The sequence below is a fragment of the Papio anubis genome, chromosome 17 (genome assembly GCF_008728515.1).
Source record: "Papio anubis isolate 15944 chromosome 17, Panubis1.0, whole genome shotgun sequence".
NCBI lineage: Eukaryota > Metazoa > Chordata > Mammalia > Primates > Cercopithecidae > Papio > Papio anubis.
In genome coordinates, this window is record NC_044992.1 from 6870884 (window position 1) to 6886034 (window position 15151).

General features: G+C 54.1%; 3 protein-coding genes across 7 annotated transcripts; all 3 read left to right on the forward strand.

Moving 5' to 3' along the window:
• Positions 1-235: 235 nt before the first annotated feature.
• KCTD11 (potassium channel tetramerization domain containing 11) lies at positions 236-3261 on the forward strand. The gene has a single exon (XM_003912245.3). The coding sequence runs from the start codon at positions 1285-1287 to the stop codon at positions 1981-1983; it is 699 nt and encodes a 232-aa protein (XP_003912294.1). The 5' UTR covers positions 236-1284; the 3' UTR covers positions 1984-3261.
• A 113-nt stretch (positions 3262-3374) lies between these two features.
• On the forward strand, positions 3375-5826 carry TMEM95 (transmembrane protein 95). 5 transcript variants are annotated; one of them, XM_003912248.5, is made up of 7 exons: positions 3375-3683; positions 3896-3952; positions 4149-4229; positions 4340-4360; positions 4507-4587; positions 4703-4790; positions 4911-5826. In XM_003912248.5, the coding sequence occupies exons 1-7, from the start codon at positions 3515-3517 to the stop codon at positions 4942-4944; spliced, it is 531 nt and encodes a 176-aa protein (XP_003912297.2). In that variant the 5' UTR covers positions 3375-3514; the 3' UTR covers positions 4945-5826. The 5 variants fall into 5 exon arrangements, with proteins under 5 accessions (XP_003912297.2, XP_009187812.2, XP_009187813.2 ...); XM_017950308.3 differs by having other exon boundaries at positions 3418-3683; positions 4711-4790; XM_009189548.3 differs by lacking the exon at positions 4340-4360 and having other exon boundaries at positions 4911-5043.
• An 8654-nt stretch (positions 5827-14480) lies between these two features.
• On the forward strand, positions 14481-14898 carry LOC116271010 (60S ribosomal protein L41). Its single transcript, XM_031657339.1, has one exon. It carries the CDS (start codon positions 14515-14517, stop codon positions 14590-14592), a length of 78 nt encoding a protein of 25 aa, XP_031513199.1. The 5' UTR covers positions 14481-14514; the 3' UTR covers positions 14593-14898.
• The last annotated feature ends 253 nt before the right edge of the window (positions 14899-15151 follow it).

Below are 15151 nucleotides of genomic sequence, written 5' to 3' on the forward strand. Positions count from 1 at the left end.
GCTGGGGCGACGTGGCCAGCCCAGTCCTGCCGAGGGGTGGGGCCGACCCTGGGGCTCTCTGGCCCCGCTGCCGCCGCGGAGAGAGCGCGCCCGAGCCACCCCGGCTGGAAGGCATCCCCGGAATGCGGCGGCTCAGCACCCGCCCCCTCGGGAATTCCCCGGGGGAGCCGCTGGGAGGGACGCTGCTCCCGGGCCGGGCCGGCCGGGCCTCGGGCTCTGAGCGGTGGGGTTAGAGGCTCCAGCCCCGCCGAGTTGCAGACGTGAGGTCGAGCACACCTGTAGGGGCGGCGGGGAGGTCGCGGCCACATCCGGGGCGACGTGCCTGAGTCACCCCGTCCCGCCAGCGTCTGCCAGTCCAGCCAGTCCGCCCAGTCTCTCGCGTCCGAGACTCGCCTCCAGCCTCCCGCCTCCGCCAGAGCAGCGCGAGCCTCGCGGGGGCGGGGGCGGGGCGCCAAGGGGCGGGGCTGTCTCTTAAAGGGCCCCGGGCCGCTGCCCTTAGGCCACTTCCTGGGGGCGGAGAGGGCCTCAGCGGCTGCGGCGACACCCAGGGAAGGCGGCGCGGCCGGGTCCCGAGACTCCTGGCTGTTTCCATCAGAGCCCTCGGACACTCCCAGCCCGGGCTGAGCACACGCATCGTCGCTCCCCGGCGGATATAAGGGGGCTCCGCCATCAGCTCCCGTCAGTTCCCTATCCATCTCCTGGGACCCGCGCCAGCAGCCCGGCCAGGCCTCTGAGTGGCCCCAGAGCCCTGGGGAACTCGTCCACGGCGGCAGCGATCTGCCCGGGGTCTCGGAAACCAGCTCTTCGGAGTCGGCCCTGTGCTCGCCACCGTCATCTGCTGGTTGGATTCCGGAAACCCACTGTCTGAAGATCACAGAGGGGTGTCGCTGACCACCTCAAATCGGATACGTCCAAACCTCAAGCTCCCTTCCCCTCTCTGGCTGCCCTCTGCTCTTTCAATCTCTTCTCTCAACCCTTTGGGGATTTCTGTGTCCTGAGACGAGCTCCCCATCCACCACCAAAGTAGCTGGGGTGAGCCCCAAACCTTACTGCGTGTGCTCCACCTGTGCCTCCAACCCAGCGAATCTGACAGCTTCGACCCAATTCTGCACACACCCAGGAAGTTGTGCCCTTTCTTTTCTTTCGGTGTCTCCTGTGCTTCCCAAAATTTCTCCTCCTCCTGTGCCCTCTTCGCCCCCCTCCTTTGGGGGCCCCGTGACCCTGAATGTGGGGGGCACGCTATATTCCACCACTTTGGAGACCCTGACCCGCTTCCCAGACTCCATGCTGGGGGCCATGTTTAGGGCCGGCACCCCCATGCCTCCTAACCTCAATCCGCAAGGAGGCGGCCACTACTTCATCGACCGGGATGGCAAGGCCTTCCGGCACATCCTCAATTTCCTGAGGCTGGGCCGCCTGGACCTCCCCCGCGGGTACGGAGAGACAGCGCTGCTCAGGGCAGAGGCTGACTTCTACCAGATCCGGCCCCTCCTGGACGCGCTGCGGGAACTGGAGGCCTCTCGGGGGACCCCCGCACCCACAGCTGCCCTGCTCCACGCAGATGTCGATGCCAGCCCCCGCCTGGTGCACTTCTCTGCTCGCCGGGGACCCCATCACTATGAGCTGAGCTCCGCCCAGGTGGACACCTTCCGAGCCAACCTCTTCTGCACCGACCCGGAGTGTCTAGGTGCTTTGCGGGCCCGATTTGGTGTGGCCAGTGGGGACAGGGCAGAGGGGAGCCCACATTTTCATCTGGAGTGGGCCCCCCGCCCCGTGGAACTCCCCGAGGTGGAGTATGGGAGACTGGGGCTGCAGCCGCTGTGGACTGGGGGGCCAGGAGCGCGGCGGGAGGTGGTGGGCACGCCGAGCTTCCTGGAGGAGGTGCTGCGGGTGGCTCTCGAGCACGGCTTCCGCCTAGACTCTGTCTTCCCCGACCCCGAAGACCTGCTCAACTCCCGGTCTCTGCGCTTTGTCCGGCACTGAGGACTCTTCTCAGTTTGATTGTGGGGAGGAGAGAGAATGGGGTACTGCACCTCTGAAGCCTCTTTCCAGCTCTGCTTCAGGAGCTATGAGAGTCGGGGTCCTCCTGCACCTGACTGGAGCTCAGATGTGGGCAGGAATTCCCAAACCTGGCCCAGCAAGGACTCACAAAGGATCCAGAAGGTCTCGACCTGTGCTGACCCTGGGAGGGTAGGGAAGGTTCTCTTGGCTTGTTCTCACCTAAGGCTGGGGACCTCCAGTCTCTCCTTGATCTGGATCTCAGTGGTTAAGGGCCTGGAAAAGGGGGGAACATCTCTTTACCCAGACCAGACCTGGCAAAACCCTGGAAGGATATTGAGGTCTGGGGAAAAGGGAGGACTTTGCATTTCCCCAGTGCGGTCTCTCGGACCATGGCTTCTCCTCCTGAAGCTGGGTGGCCTGGCCTGGCCTGACCAATGAGAGGCCAGAGCACTCTGGAACATGGGAAGAGGAATTCTTTGCTGTGTTCCAAGCCACCTACTGAGGGAGGTGGAAAGGCCACAACCCACCCTAGGTTGATGCACGGGAGCTAGGAGAGTCCCCACGGCAATGGGGCTGGAGCATCCCTCATCTGGAAGAATCCTCTATTGATGGCAGGGCTGGCCAGCAGGAAGAGGGCAGTATTTGTTGGGTCCTGGCCTTCCCTCATGTGTGCGTGCATATCAGCCCGTGTGTCTGACTGATGTATAGGTCCATGGCATCCTGGTTCCTATCTGTGTTGCTGACTACAGTGTCTGTGATGTCTGCATGTCCAGGCCTGTTTGGGGTTGCCTAGTCGACTCTTCTGGCACAGGGTGTGTCTGTGGTATACCTGTGAGGTGGCTGACAATTAGTAGTTTAATCACAGGGTGTGTGTGTGTGTTTATGTGCACGCATGTATATGCATCATCACGTAGCCAGGAGGGGCCTGTTGGGGTTTGAGTCACTGGGATCTTCCCGGTGAGAGGTAAGAGAAGTCACTGGGCTTAGCTGGGCCTCTGAGGCCTGTATGGAACTCTTGGTTGCTGAGGCAACCATGAGCCTGTTGCTAGGAGATAGCTGGGGAAGGCCCAAGGCTGCCCAGGGCAGAGAGAGGAGATGAAGAGTTTGGGACAGTGGGGGAGGAGATGGGAAAGGATGGGATTTCTGGGTCCCAGAGCGGGTGGGATACTCATGCACAGCTTCTTCACTGGGGGGGCACGCATTATTTCTCACTGGTCATGATTTACGAGAGAAAAATAAAACTGCTTTTGGAACCACAAATTTGTGAAGGCTGTTGAGGGCCAGGTTGGGGGTGCTGTCCCCTCACAACAGAAGCCCTGTTTTCTCTGCCCATCGCCTGCTGGAGATGTCTTCTGGACCCCAGTTCCTTGAGCCCCAGCTTTACCCTAGCTGAGGATGGGCAGTGCCATTGTTCTGGAACACTCTAGAACCTCCAGGCAAGGGCTGGAGCCAGGGCTGCAGAGCATTCCTCGGCCCAGCTGGGGCAGCCCCGCCCCATCCCCCAGTGGTCCTCATGTGGAGGCTGGCACTAGGCGGGGTTTTCCTGGCAGCCGCCCAGGCTTGTGTCTTCTGCCGCCTCCCAGCCCACGACTTGTCAGGCCGCCTGGCTCGGCTCTGCAGCCGGATGGAGGCCGGGCAGAAGGAATGTGGGGCCTCCCTGGACTTCTCAGCCTTTGCCTTAGGTAGGATCAGACATCCAGGGATGGGTCCGGCAAGCACTCACCCCCATACCCCCAGAGGGTGGCGTGTGACCTCCCAGCTGTGCCCTCCGTCTGTGGCCCTTTCTGGACATGCTGGCCTCTCTCTCTGAGAGAGCTCCATATCCGGGAAAGTCAGGAGAGACCCCAGAACCTGAGTTGGTGAGGGAGTCGCTGGTCCTTGCCCATCTCCTCAGATGAGGTGTCCATGAACAAAGTCACAGAGAAGACTCACAGAGTCCTGAGGGTCATGGGTGAGGTCAAGGGGAAAGAGTGACCTAGGGGCTTGGGAGGACACCAAGGAGAGGGGTGGGTGACAGGGGCTGGGGTGGGAGGGGAAGGGTGAAGGGGCAGAGACAGGAGGGCTGATCAGGGAGGGGGCTGGGTGAAGGGAGGGGGCACTGGCCCCATCGAGGCCCAGGGCAATGGAGCTGCTCTGTGCCTCCCCAGAGATCAAAGAGGCTCTCTCCTCACTCCCTTCATATTGGAGTTGGCTTCGAAAGATCAAGCTCCCCGAGTACACCAGGGAAGGTACCGATGCGGGATGGGCCTCAAGGGGAGCCTAGCGTCTTAGCCAAAGGGATGTGTGGTGAGCAGCTCATCCACGTACACCCTCACCCCTTCCTTGTCTTTCATTTCAGCTCTCTGTCCCCCTGCCTGCCGTGAGTAGGAAAGGAAAGGGGTAGTAAGGACCTGGGGCCTGCAGGGTGTCAGAGGAGAGCCTGGCAGCTGCAGGAAGAAGCTGGGTACCAGGCAGGGTGGAGGCCCGGCCTCCCCTCCCCAGCGTTGCCTCCGCTGTCTCCTGCAGGGGGCAGCACCACGCTGTACAACTGCTCCACCTGCAAGGGGATGGAGGTGTCCTGCTGGCCCCGAAAGCGCTGCTTCCCAGGTCCTCACGCCCACCCTGGCCCCGCCCCACCTTGCCCAGATCCCTGAGCCCTTGGGCTCCCCCATCGGTGAGTGTGCGTTCCAGAATCATTCACTGCCTCCTGGGTTCCCTGCAGGAAGTCAGGATCTTTGGGAAGCCAAGATTCTGCTCCTCTCCGTCTTTGGAGCTGTCCTGCTTCTGGGTGTTCTGAGTCTCCTGGTGGAGTGAGTTTTGGGATAAGGACAGGAATCCTACCCTACCCAGTGCCTTCCACCGCCCACCCTCCCTCCCTCTGTCCCTCCCAGGCCCCTCCCATAGGCTTCCCATTCTCCGTCTTCCCTCAGGTCCCACCACCTCCAAGCAAAAAGTGGCTTGTGAAGACGCTGAAAGCCTCCCAGCCTCCAGCTCTAAGGAGTATGCACTCACAACTTCTACATCCCTTGGAGGAGAACCAGCCAGCCCCTTAGTCCTAGCTCCAAAAACAGTCTCCAGACCCTAAAACCCAGACATCCCTGCTTCTGGTTGGTGAGATAATGAAAAACAAGAAAATCCCCAAAAACCCAGACCCCCCACAATCCCAGTGTCAGACGGCTTCCCAGGAACCCAGGCACCCACAGCTGGAAAGTTCCTCCCCTCCAGCCCTCAACCAATCACACAGCTGTCAACAATGCCAGGAAAATATCTACAGAAGGAAAGAATCCCCTACGCCACTCCCACCACACCCACACCCCCTTCTGCCTGTTCCGGGAAAGCGGGGGCATCTGCCCCAGAAGCTATTCCAGGCCCTCCTATGACTGATTAGGAATCCGGGAACGCGTGTTCTGGAAAACTCACCCCGCTAGAGTGAGATCACGTCGGTGGGTTCGCGGGCATGCCCTCCCTCCATCGTGTTAACAGTTTCAAACCCTGACCTCCCTCCGAGGCCTCTGTCCTGCCGCCTAACTAAACTTTGCTGTTCGTGGCCTCTGCCTTTGCCTAGCCTCTGTCTGCAACTGGGGAGGGCAGGGGAAGGATGGGAGGCTCTCAGAGTAGCACAGTGGTTCTCAGATGGGGGTGATTTTGCACCCCGGTAGACATTTTGCAACATCTGGAGTCGTTTTGTTTTAACTGGGGGGATGAACTACTGGTCTCTGGTGGGTAGAGACTAGAGATGCTGCTAACCATCCCGCAATGCATAGGAAAGTCCCCACAGCAAAGAATTATCCCGTCCAAAATGTCAGTGTTTACCAGGAAAGGGAGACAGGAAAAAAAAAAAAAAAAGAAGAAGAAGAAGAAGAAAGAAAGGAAAGAAAGAAAAGAGATAAAATGTCAGAGCATGGTTGAGAAACCCTGGTGTTGGCCGGGCGCGGTGGCTCAAGCCTGTAATCCCAGCACTTTAGAGGCCGAGGCTGTGGATCAGCTAAGGTCAGGAGATCGAGCTTGTCCTGGCTATCAACACGGTGAAACCCCCGCCTCTACTAAAATACAAAAACTAGCCACGCCAGAAGCGGGCGCTTTAGTCCCGGCCAGCCTGGGAGGCCAGCCAACCCGGGGCTGGAGCTTGCAGTGAGCCGAGATCAGCCACTGCACTCTAGCCTGGGAGACACAGTGAGACTCCGCCCCAAAAAATAAAAAAAATAAAAAATAAAAAAAGGAGAACCCGGAAGCTATCCCTTTCCCAACAGAGCTGAGCCTGGGAGTGGGACATGGGACATGGAACATGAGAAGAGAGGTCTGTTGCCAACCACAAGGCACAGTCTGAGTGCCTAGGCCTGGCAGGGATCCCAGCCCAGGGGTTTTCAAACTGGATACCTCGAGGCTCCAGGGGTAAGCGTTCTCAGCCAGCTGCGTATCAGAGCCACCTGGGCAGCCTTAAAACTTGCTGTGCTTTGGCCCCATCTCCAGAGATTCTGGAATAAATGGTCCTATATGGGGCCTTGGTTAGTGTAACCCACAGCCAGGGTTAGAATCATTGTTCTAAGTCTGAAAGCGTCTCTAAGGATAGAAGAAGAACTCCTACCCCTTCCACAGTAGTACCTCCTCTCTCTTTTTTGAGATTTGGAATTTCGCTCTTGTTGCCCAGGCTGGAATGCCATAGCACGATCTTGGCTCACTGCCACCTCCACCTCTCAGGTTCAAACGATTCTCCTGCCTCAGCCTCACAAGTAGCTGGGATTACAGGTGCCTGCCACCACGCCCGGCTAATTTTTGTATTTTTAGTAGAGACAGGGTTTCACCATGTTGGCCAGGCTGGTGGCGAACTCCTGACCTCAGGTGATCCACCCACCTCGGCCTCCTAAAGTGCTGGGATTAAGGCGTGAGCCACTGCACCTGGCCGTACCTCTCCCTTTTTTCCAATATATTTTTTTCACAAATTATTATTATTATTATTATCATTATTTTGAGACAGAGTCTCACTCCGTTGCTCAGGCTGGAGTGCAGTGGTTCGATCTCAGCTCACTGCAACCTCTGCCTCCTGGGTTCAATCGATTCTCCTGCCTCAGCCTCCTGAGTAACTGGGATTACAGGCATGCACCACCACGCCCGGCTAACTTTTGTATTCTAGTAGAGATGTGGTTTCGCCATGTTGGCCAGGCTGGTCTCAAACTCCTGACCTCAGGTGATCCTCCTGCCTCGGCCTCCCAAAGTGCTGGGATTACAGGCATGAGCCACATGCCTGGGTAATTTTTTTAGTACTTTTAATGGAGACGGGGTTTTACCGTGTTGGCCAGGCTGGTCAGGAACTCCTGACCTCGAGTGATCCGCCTGCCTTGGCCTCCCAAAGTGCTGGGATTACAGGCATGAGCCACCATGCGTGGTCAGTCCTGCCCAGTTTTCAAGGATCTCTATCCTGTCTGTCCCATCCTTCCATAGCCCCAGCCCACCCAGAACCCTCTCACAGTGGACCCCAGTCTCCCAGAGGCGCCACCAGACTGCCTGCTCCCATGGAATGCACTTTACCCTCAGCGGCCACGCTGGCCTCCCTGAAAACTTCCACACTGCTCACAACCCCCAGCCCTGCATCAAATGATGATCAAGAATTTGGGCTTTGGAGTTGGGCTACCTGGTTTCAATCAAATCCTGGCTTTGTCTCTTACTGGATCATGGGCAAGTTATTTAACCTCTCTGTGCCTATTTTCTCATATTTTATCTATTTATTTATTTTTTGAGATGGAGTCTCACTCTGTCGCCCAGACTGGAGTGCAGTGGCGCGATCTCCACTTACTGCAACCTCTGCCTCCCGGGTTCAAGCGATTCTCCTGCCTCAGCCTCCAGAGTAGCTGGGACTACAGTCTCCCAGCACCACGCTGGGCTAATTTTTTATGTTTTTAGTAGAGACGGGGTTTTACTATGTTAGCTGGCATGGTCTCGAACTCCTGACCTCAGGTGATCCGCCCGCCTTAGCCTCCCAAAGTGCTGGGATTACAGGTGTGAGCCACCGCACCTGGCCGCCTCATCTTTTAAATGCAGTAGATGTATTTTATTGACTCTCTATAACGTTTTAAATCTGTTTACATTTGAACATCTCTGAAGTCAGAATGCATCTTAAACTGAAGGTATGCTATGGCTTAATGGATAGTATTTTTTTCTTAGTATATAAAATAATGGTATATCGGCAGGGCACGGTGGCTCACACCTGTAAAACCAGCACTTTGGGAGGCCAAGGCAGGTGGATTACTTGAGGTCAGGAATTCAAGACCAGCTGAAAAACATGATAAACCTCCATCTCTCCTAAAAATACAAAAATTAGCCAGGCATGGTAGCAGGTGCCTGTAATCCCAGCTACTCAGGAGGCTGAGGCAGAGGAATCGCTTGAACCTGAGAGGCAGAGGTTGCAGTGAGCTGAGATTATGCCACTGTACTCCAGCCTGGGCAATAGAGCGAGATTCCGTCTCAAAAATAAATAAATAAATAAATTTAAATATTAAAAAATTAAATAAAATAATGGTATATATTACAATTGATGATATATTACAATTCATGATAAATTCAATGAAATTCAGTAGTAGTTACTTTAGGGGATTGCTGTGAAGTCTAAATAAGCTAATATAAAATGCTTGGGGCCAGGCACAGTGGCTCACACCTGTAATCCCGGCATGTTGGGAAGCCGAGGCAGGAGGATCGCTTGAGCCCAGGGGTTTGAGACCAGCCTAGGCAACATAGTGAGACCCCATCTCTACAAAAGAAATTAAAAATTACTGGGGTGTGTTGGCTGGGCACGGTGGCTCATGCCTGTAATCCAAGCACTTTGGGAGGCCAAGGTGGGTAGATCACAAAGTCAGGAGTTCAAGACCAGCCTGACCAACATGGTGAAACCCTGTCTCTACTAACAATACAAAAATTAACTGGGCATGGTGGCACATGCCTATAATCCCAGCTACTTGGGAGGCTGAGGCAGGAGAATTGCTTGAACCTGGGAGGCGGAGGTTGCAGTGAGCAGAGATGGCGCCACTGCACTCCAGCCTAGGGGATAGAGCAAGACTCCATCTCAAAAAAAAACAAAAAAAATTTAGCTGGGTGTGATGGCGCATGCCTGTGGTCCCAGCTACTCAGGAGGCTGAGGTGGGAAGATCGCTTGAGCCTAGGAAGTCGAAGCTGAAGTGAGCTGAGATCACACCACTGCACTCCAGGTTAGGTGACAGAGTGAGACCCTGTCTCAAAAAAAAAAAAAAAAAGAAAGAAAGAAACACAAACTCCAACAATCTCTTGTGCCACATGCTTATGAAGAGCTTACTAGGGGAATGTATATCACAAGGGTTCAGAGAAGGGACTGGGGTTGTCAGGGAGACAACCTGGAGGCTGCCATGTGCCAAACACTGTGGAAACAAAGATAAACCATTAGGTGGCCAGGCACAGTGGCTCATGCCTGTAATCCCAGACTTTGGGAGGCCAGGGCAGTTGAATCACCTGAGGTCAGGAGTTCCAGATCAGCCTGGCCAACATGGTGAAACCACGTATCTACTAAAAATACAAAAATTAGCCGGGTGTGGTGGCAGGTACCTGTAATCCCAACTACTCGGGAGGCTGAGGCAGGAGAATCTATTGAACCCAGGAGGAGGGGGTTACAGTGAGCCAAGATTGCGCCACTGCACTCTAGCCTGGGTGATGGAGCGAGACTCGGTCTCCAAAACAAACAAACAAAAAACCTGTTAGCTGGGGGTTTAATAGGGCAGGGCATGGTTCGGAGGGAAGATGGATTGGTAAAGAAACAGCACCACCTTGATGTGACACAGCTGAGGGACATCTAGAGAAGGGACACCCCCAGGGGCTCAGAGAAGGATTCTCAGAAGAGGTTGTGCCTGAGCCAAAGGAGAAAGACATCCCAGGTATAAGGACAAGCCTGGGCAATGAGAGATGAAAAAGCAGGAGGTGTTTGGGCAGCTACAGGTGATTCAGTGTGGCCGTGGGGGATGCGTTGGGTGGGCAGTGCTGAGAGAGAAAGCCACAGGGACGTGTGGGGGCCAGATTCCAGGAAGTATTATACAGGTAGGTCACTTGCTAACCGATGAGAAGCAGGCATGTGGGCATGGCAGGAAGAGAAGAAGGAAGAGAATGGCCAGGATACAGTTGGCACTGCCATGAAGCGCCATAGAGTTCTCAGAGGGGTGATGGGCTCAGGGAGGAAGGTGAGCTTGAACATACAGAATCTGAGATGCCCGGGCAGGGGCATTCAAGTGGAGATTCCAGGTAGGGCTACCTTTGAACAGCTCTGGCCTGAGGAGCAGATAGAACAAGTGGGAGCTACTGATGGAGAGCCCTGAATGTCAGGGTAAATAGAGGCCAGGCCAGGCGCGGTGGCTTACCTCCGTAATCCCAGCACTTTGGGAGGCCGAGGCGGGCGGATCACCAGGTCAAGAGATCAAGACCATCCTGGCTAACACAGTGAAACCCTGTCTCTACTAAAAATACAAAAAATTAGCCAGGCATGGTGACGCAGGCATGTCTTTAAATAAGAGATAACAGCTAATGCTGAATGAGTGACAGTATACGTGGGGCACAGTCTCAAGCATTTTGTTTATTTATTTATTTATTTATTTATTTTATTATTATTATTATTTGAGGCAGAGTCTCGCTTTATCGCCCAGGCTGGAGTGCAGTGGGGCGATCTTGGCTCACTGCAAGCTCTACCTCCTGGGTTCACGCCATTCTCCTGCCTCAGCCTCCGGAGTAGCTGGGACTACAGGCGCCCGCCACCACGCCCGGCTAATTTTTTTGTATTTTTAGTAGAGACGGGGTTTCACCGAGTTAGTCAGGATGGTCTCGATCTCCTGACCTTGTGATCCGCCTGCCTTGGCCTCCCAAAGTGCTGGGATTACAGGCGTAAGCCACTGCGCCCAGCCTATTTATTTATTTATTGAGACAAGGCCTCACTCTGTAGTCCAGGCTGGAGTGTACTGGTTCAGTCACAGCTCACTGCAGCCTTAGCCTCCCCGGCTCAAGCAATCCTCCTACCTCAGCCTCCCAAGTAGCTGGTCTATAGGCACATGTCACCACACCCTGCTATTTTGAAATTTTTGGTAGAGACTATCTCACTATGTTGCTCATTCTGGTCTTGAACTCCTGAGCTCAGGTGATCCGCCCACCTCGGCCTTCCAAAGTGTTGGGATTACAGGCAAGAGCCACAGCACCGGGCCTGTGTTTCTTTCTGTGCACATAAAGCCAGTCTACTGGAGTATGGTCTGCAGGGCTGGTTTTTCTGAACACCTCCCAAACAAGCGAGGCTGCTGTGGGTGCAGAAACGTTTTTAAATGGCCCCCAAATCCTCTCTGACCTGCCTTCCATGGAGAGGCAGGTTCTATGGATCCTTCCCTTGAATCTGGGGTCTGTGTCTGGCTGACCAATAGAATGTGGGAGAAGTGACACTATGCCACTTTCTGGGCCCACCCCTTAAGGAACTGGCAGCTTCTGCTGTCTCTTGGGGTACTCAGTCTGGAACCTAGTCACCATCTCTGAGGAGGCCCAGGTTTCAGGAAGGGTCCATATGAGGGGTCCCAAGCAAACGCCAGCATCTCCTGAAACACATACGAGTGATATTGCAGCGCTCAGATGTCCAGTTACCTCCAGACTTTTATTTTCCTACTAAGACCCCAGATATTGTAAAGCAGAGATTAACCATCTGCACAGTGTCCTGCTGGAATTCCTGACTCACAAAGTCCAGGAGAATGATCAAACAGTGATTTTTATGCCACTAGGTATTATTCCTTCAAAACAGATAACTGGTTCAGTGGGACAGAAAAAGGAGCCTAGGACGTGGCACTAAATGTCTTGGGTTTATGACATGGCTGGCCAGGTCCATCCTAGCCATGTACACGGGGCACATTACTTCAGCAAGCTGAGCCTCAGTCCTACTGCCTGCAAAATGCAGTTAATGACGGCTAATGTGTACGGAGACAGCGTGTCAGACAGTCTAAGCATTTTTTTTTTTTTTTGAGATGGAGTCTCGCTCTGTTGCCCAGGCTGGAGTGCAGTGGCACGATCTTAGCTCACTGCAGCCTCCGTCTCCCGGGTTCAAACAATTCTCCTGCCTCAGCCTCCCAAATAGCTGGGATTACAGGCGTGTGCCACCATGCCCGGCTAACTTTGTATTTTTGTAGAGATGGAGTTTCACCATGTTGGCCAGTCTGGTCTTGAACTCCTAATCTCAGGTGATCCACCCACCTTGGCCTCTCAAAATGCCGGGATTACAGCCATGAGCCACCATACCCGGCCCATTCTAAGCATTTTATGCACTGTATTAGTTATCTGTAGCTATGTAACACGTTTTTCTAAAACTCAGGGGCCTAAAGGAATAACTATTTTCTCACAGTGCCTGTGGATTAGAAATTTGGGGCTGAGTGGGGTGGCTCATGTCTATAAATCTCAGCACTTTGAGAGGTCAAGGTGGGAGGATTGCTTGAGGCCAGGAGTTCAAGGCAAATCTGGACAACAGAGCAAGACTGCATCTCTAATACGTATATATATATATTAGCCAGGCATGGTGGTGTGTGCTTATGGTCCCAGCTACCTGGGAGTGAGGCAGAAAGATCGCTTGAGCCTGGGAGGTCGAGGCCTCAGTGAACCATGATTGTGCCATTGCACTTTAGCCTGAGTGACAGAGTGAGACGCCGGGTCTAAAAAAAGAACAAAAAAGACCGGGCACAGTGACTCATGCCTGTAATCCCAGCACTTTGGGAGGCTGAGGCGGGCAGATCACCTGAAATCAGGAGTTCGAGACCAGCCTGGCTAACATGGTGAAACCCTGTCTCTATTAAAAATACAAAAACAACTGGTCATGGTGGTGGGCGCCTATAATTCCAGCTATTCGGGAGGCTGAGGCAGGAGAATTGTTTGAACCCAGGAGGCAGAAGTGGCAGTCAGCCAAGATCGCACCACTGCACTCTAGCCTGGGCAACAGAGTGAAATTCTGTCTCAAAAAAAAAAAAAAAAAAAAAAAAAAAGAAAGAAAGAAAGAAAAGAAAAAGAAAGAGTTAGGGCCAAGGGTCTACTTCGTAGTCCCAGCATCTCCTGGGAGGCCTGGTGGTGGAAGGACCCAGGTCAGGAGATCAAGACCATCCTGGCTACAGAAAATCCCATCTCTACCTAAAATAAGGCAAATTAGTCACGTGGTGGCGTGGGCACCCAGTCCCAGCCACTGGGAGGCTGAGGCAGGAGAATGGTGTGAGCCTGGCATGGAGCCTGGCAGTGAGCTGAGATCCCCACTGCACTCCAGCCTGGGCAACAGAGCAAGACTCTGTCTCGAAAAAAAAAAAAAAAAAAAAAAGAACAGAAAAAAAAAATTTGGGAGCGTGGTTCTGGCTCAGGGTCTCCCATGATGCTATACCCAAGATGTCAGTCAGGGCTGCAGAAATGTAAGGTTTGACTAGGGCTGGAGGATCAGGTTCCAAGATGGGCACACTTATATGCCTGGCAAGTTGGTGTTGGCTGTGAGCAGGATGCCTCAGTTCCTTGACACGTGACACGTGGAGCTCTCCACAGGGCTTCTTGAATGTTCTCCTTTTTTTTTTTTTTTGAGATAGAGTGAGATGGAGTCTCGCTCTGTTACTCAAGCTGGAGTGCAGTGGCGCGATCTCAGCTTACTGCAACCTCTACCTCCCGTGTTCAAGTGATTCTTCTGCCTTAGCCCCCAAGTAGCTGGGATTACAGGCACCTGCCACCATGCCTGGCTAATTTTTGTATTTTTAGTAGAGACGGGGTTTCACTATCTTGGCCAGACTGGTCTCGAACTCCTGACCTCAGGTGATCCACCTGCCTCGGCTTCCCAAAGTGCTGGGATTACAGGCATGAGCCACCGCGCCTGGCCAGGGATAGGTGTTTCCCATTTAGAAAGTGAGACAAGAGTAGGCCAGATTGGGAAGACTTTTCCCAGCAGAGGCTCAGGGGAGAGTGGGCCAAGATGCCGAAGTTCTTTCCCCTGTTGAGAGCCTGGCTTGTGGGAGGTGGAAGGAGGAGAGTTCGGTGATCTCAGGATCACAGCAGGGAAGGAGAAGCTAAGGAGGTACTAATGTGGTTCCTCACTGGCATGGAGAGGCCTCTGCACAGGAATGGGCCTCCCTCAATCTGTGCCTCTCCCATCTCACCCCCATCTCACCCCCATCCAAGGCGGTGAGGGCCGCCAGGCAGCTGAGTACCCTCTCTGCTTGTCTTCCCCGTGGGGGAAGAATTGGCCCTCCTGCTGTGAATGTGGTCCTCAGTCCCGGATGCAGAGCCTGCAGGGCGGGGCAGAGGTTAGGGAAGGGCAGTCGGAGTGGGTAGTGCCCATCTGGATCTCCAGGTGTGAGTGTTAATAGGTGCTGCATCCCAGCCTGAAGGAGATGCTCCCTAATGGCAATTAGGATGACCAGGCTGTGCTTCCCCCACATCCCACCCTCTTTATGGGCAAAGGTGGCAATGGGAGAAACTTAAATCCAAAAGTTAAAAAATAGGCCGGCCTCGCGGCCTCAGAGTCATTTTCTTGGAAACCTCTGCGCCATGAGAGCCAAGTGGAGGAAGAAGCGAATGCGCAGGCTGAAGCGCAAAAGAAGAAAGATGAGGCAGAGGTCCAAGTAAACCGCTAGCTTGTTGCACCGTGGAGGCCACAGGAACAGAAACAGGGAATGCCGGGCGCTGGGGATGCTGGTACAAGCTGTGGGACTGCATGCTACTGTCTAGAGCTTGTCTCAATGGATCTAGAACTTCATCGCCCTCTGATCGCCGATCACCTCTGAGACCCACCTTGCTCATAAACAAAACTGCCCATGTTGGTCCTCTGCCCTGGACTTGTGACATTCTGGACTATATCTGTGTTTATTTGTGGCCGAGTGTAACAACCCTATAATAAATCACCTCTTCCACTCTTTTAGCTGAAGAATTTAAAAAAAAAAAAAAAAAATAGGCCGGCGTGGTGGCTCACGCCTGTAATCCCAACACTTTGGGAAGCTGAGGCAGGTAAGGTCAAGAGTTCGAGACCAGCCTGGCCAACATGGTGAAACCCCATCTCTACTAAAAATACAAAAATTAGTCTGGCGTGGTCGCAGGTGCCTGTAGTCCCAGCTACCTGGGAGGCTGAGGCAGGAGAATCGCTTGAACCTGGGAAGTAGAGGTTGCAGTAAGCTGAGATTGTGCCACT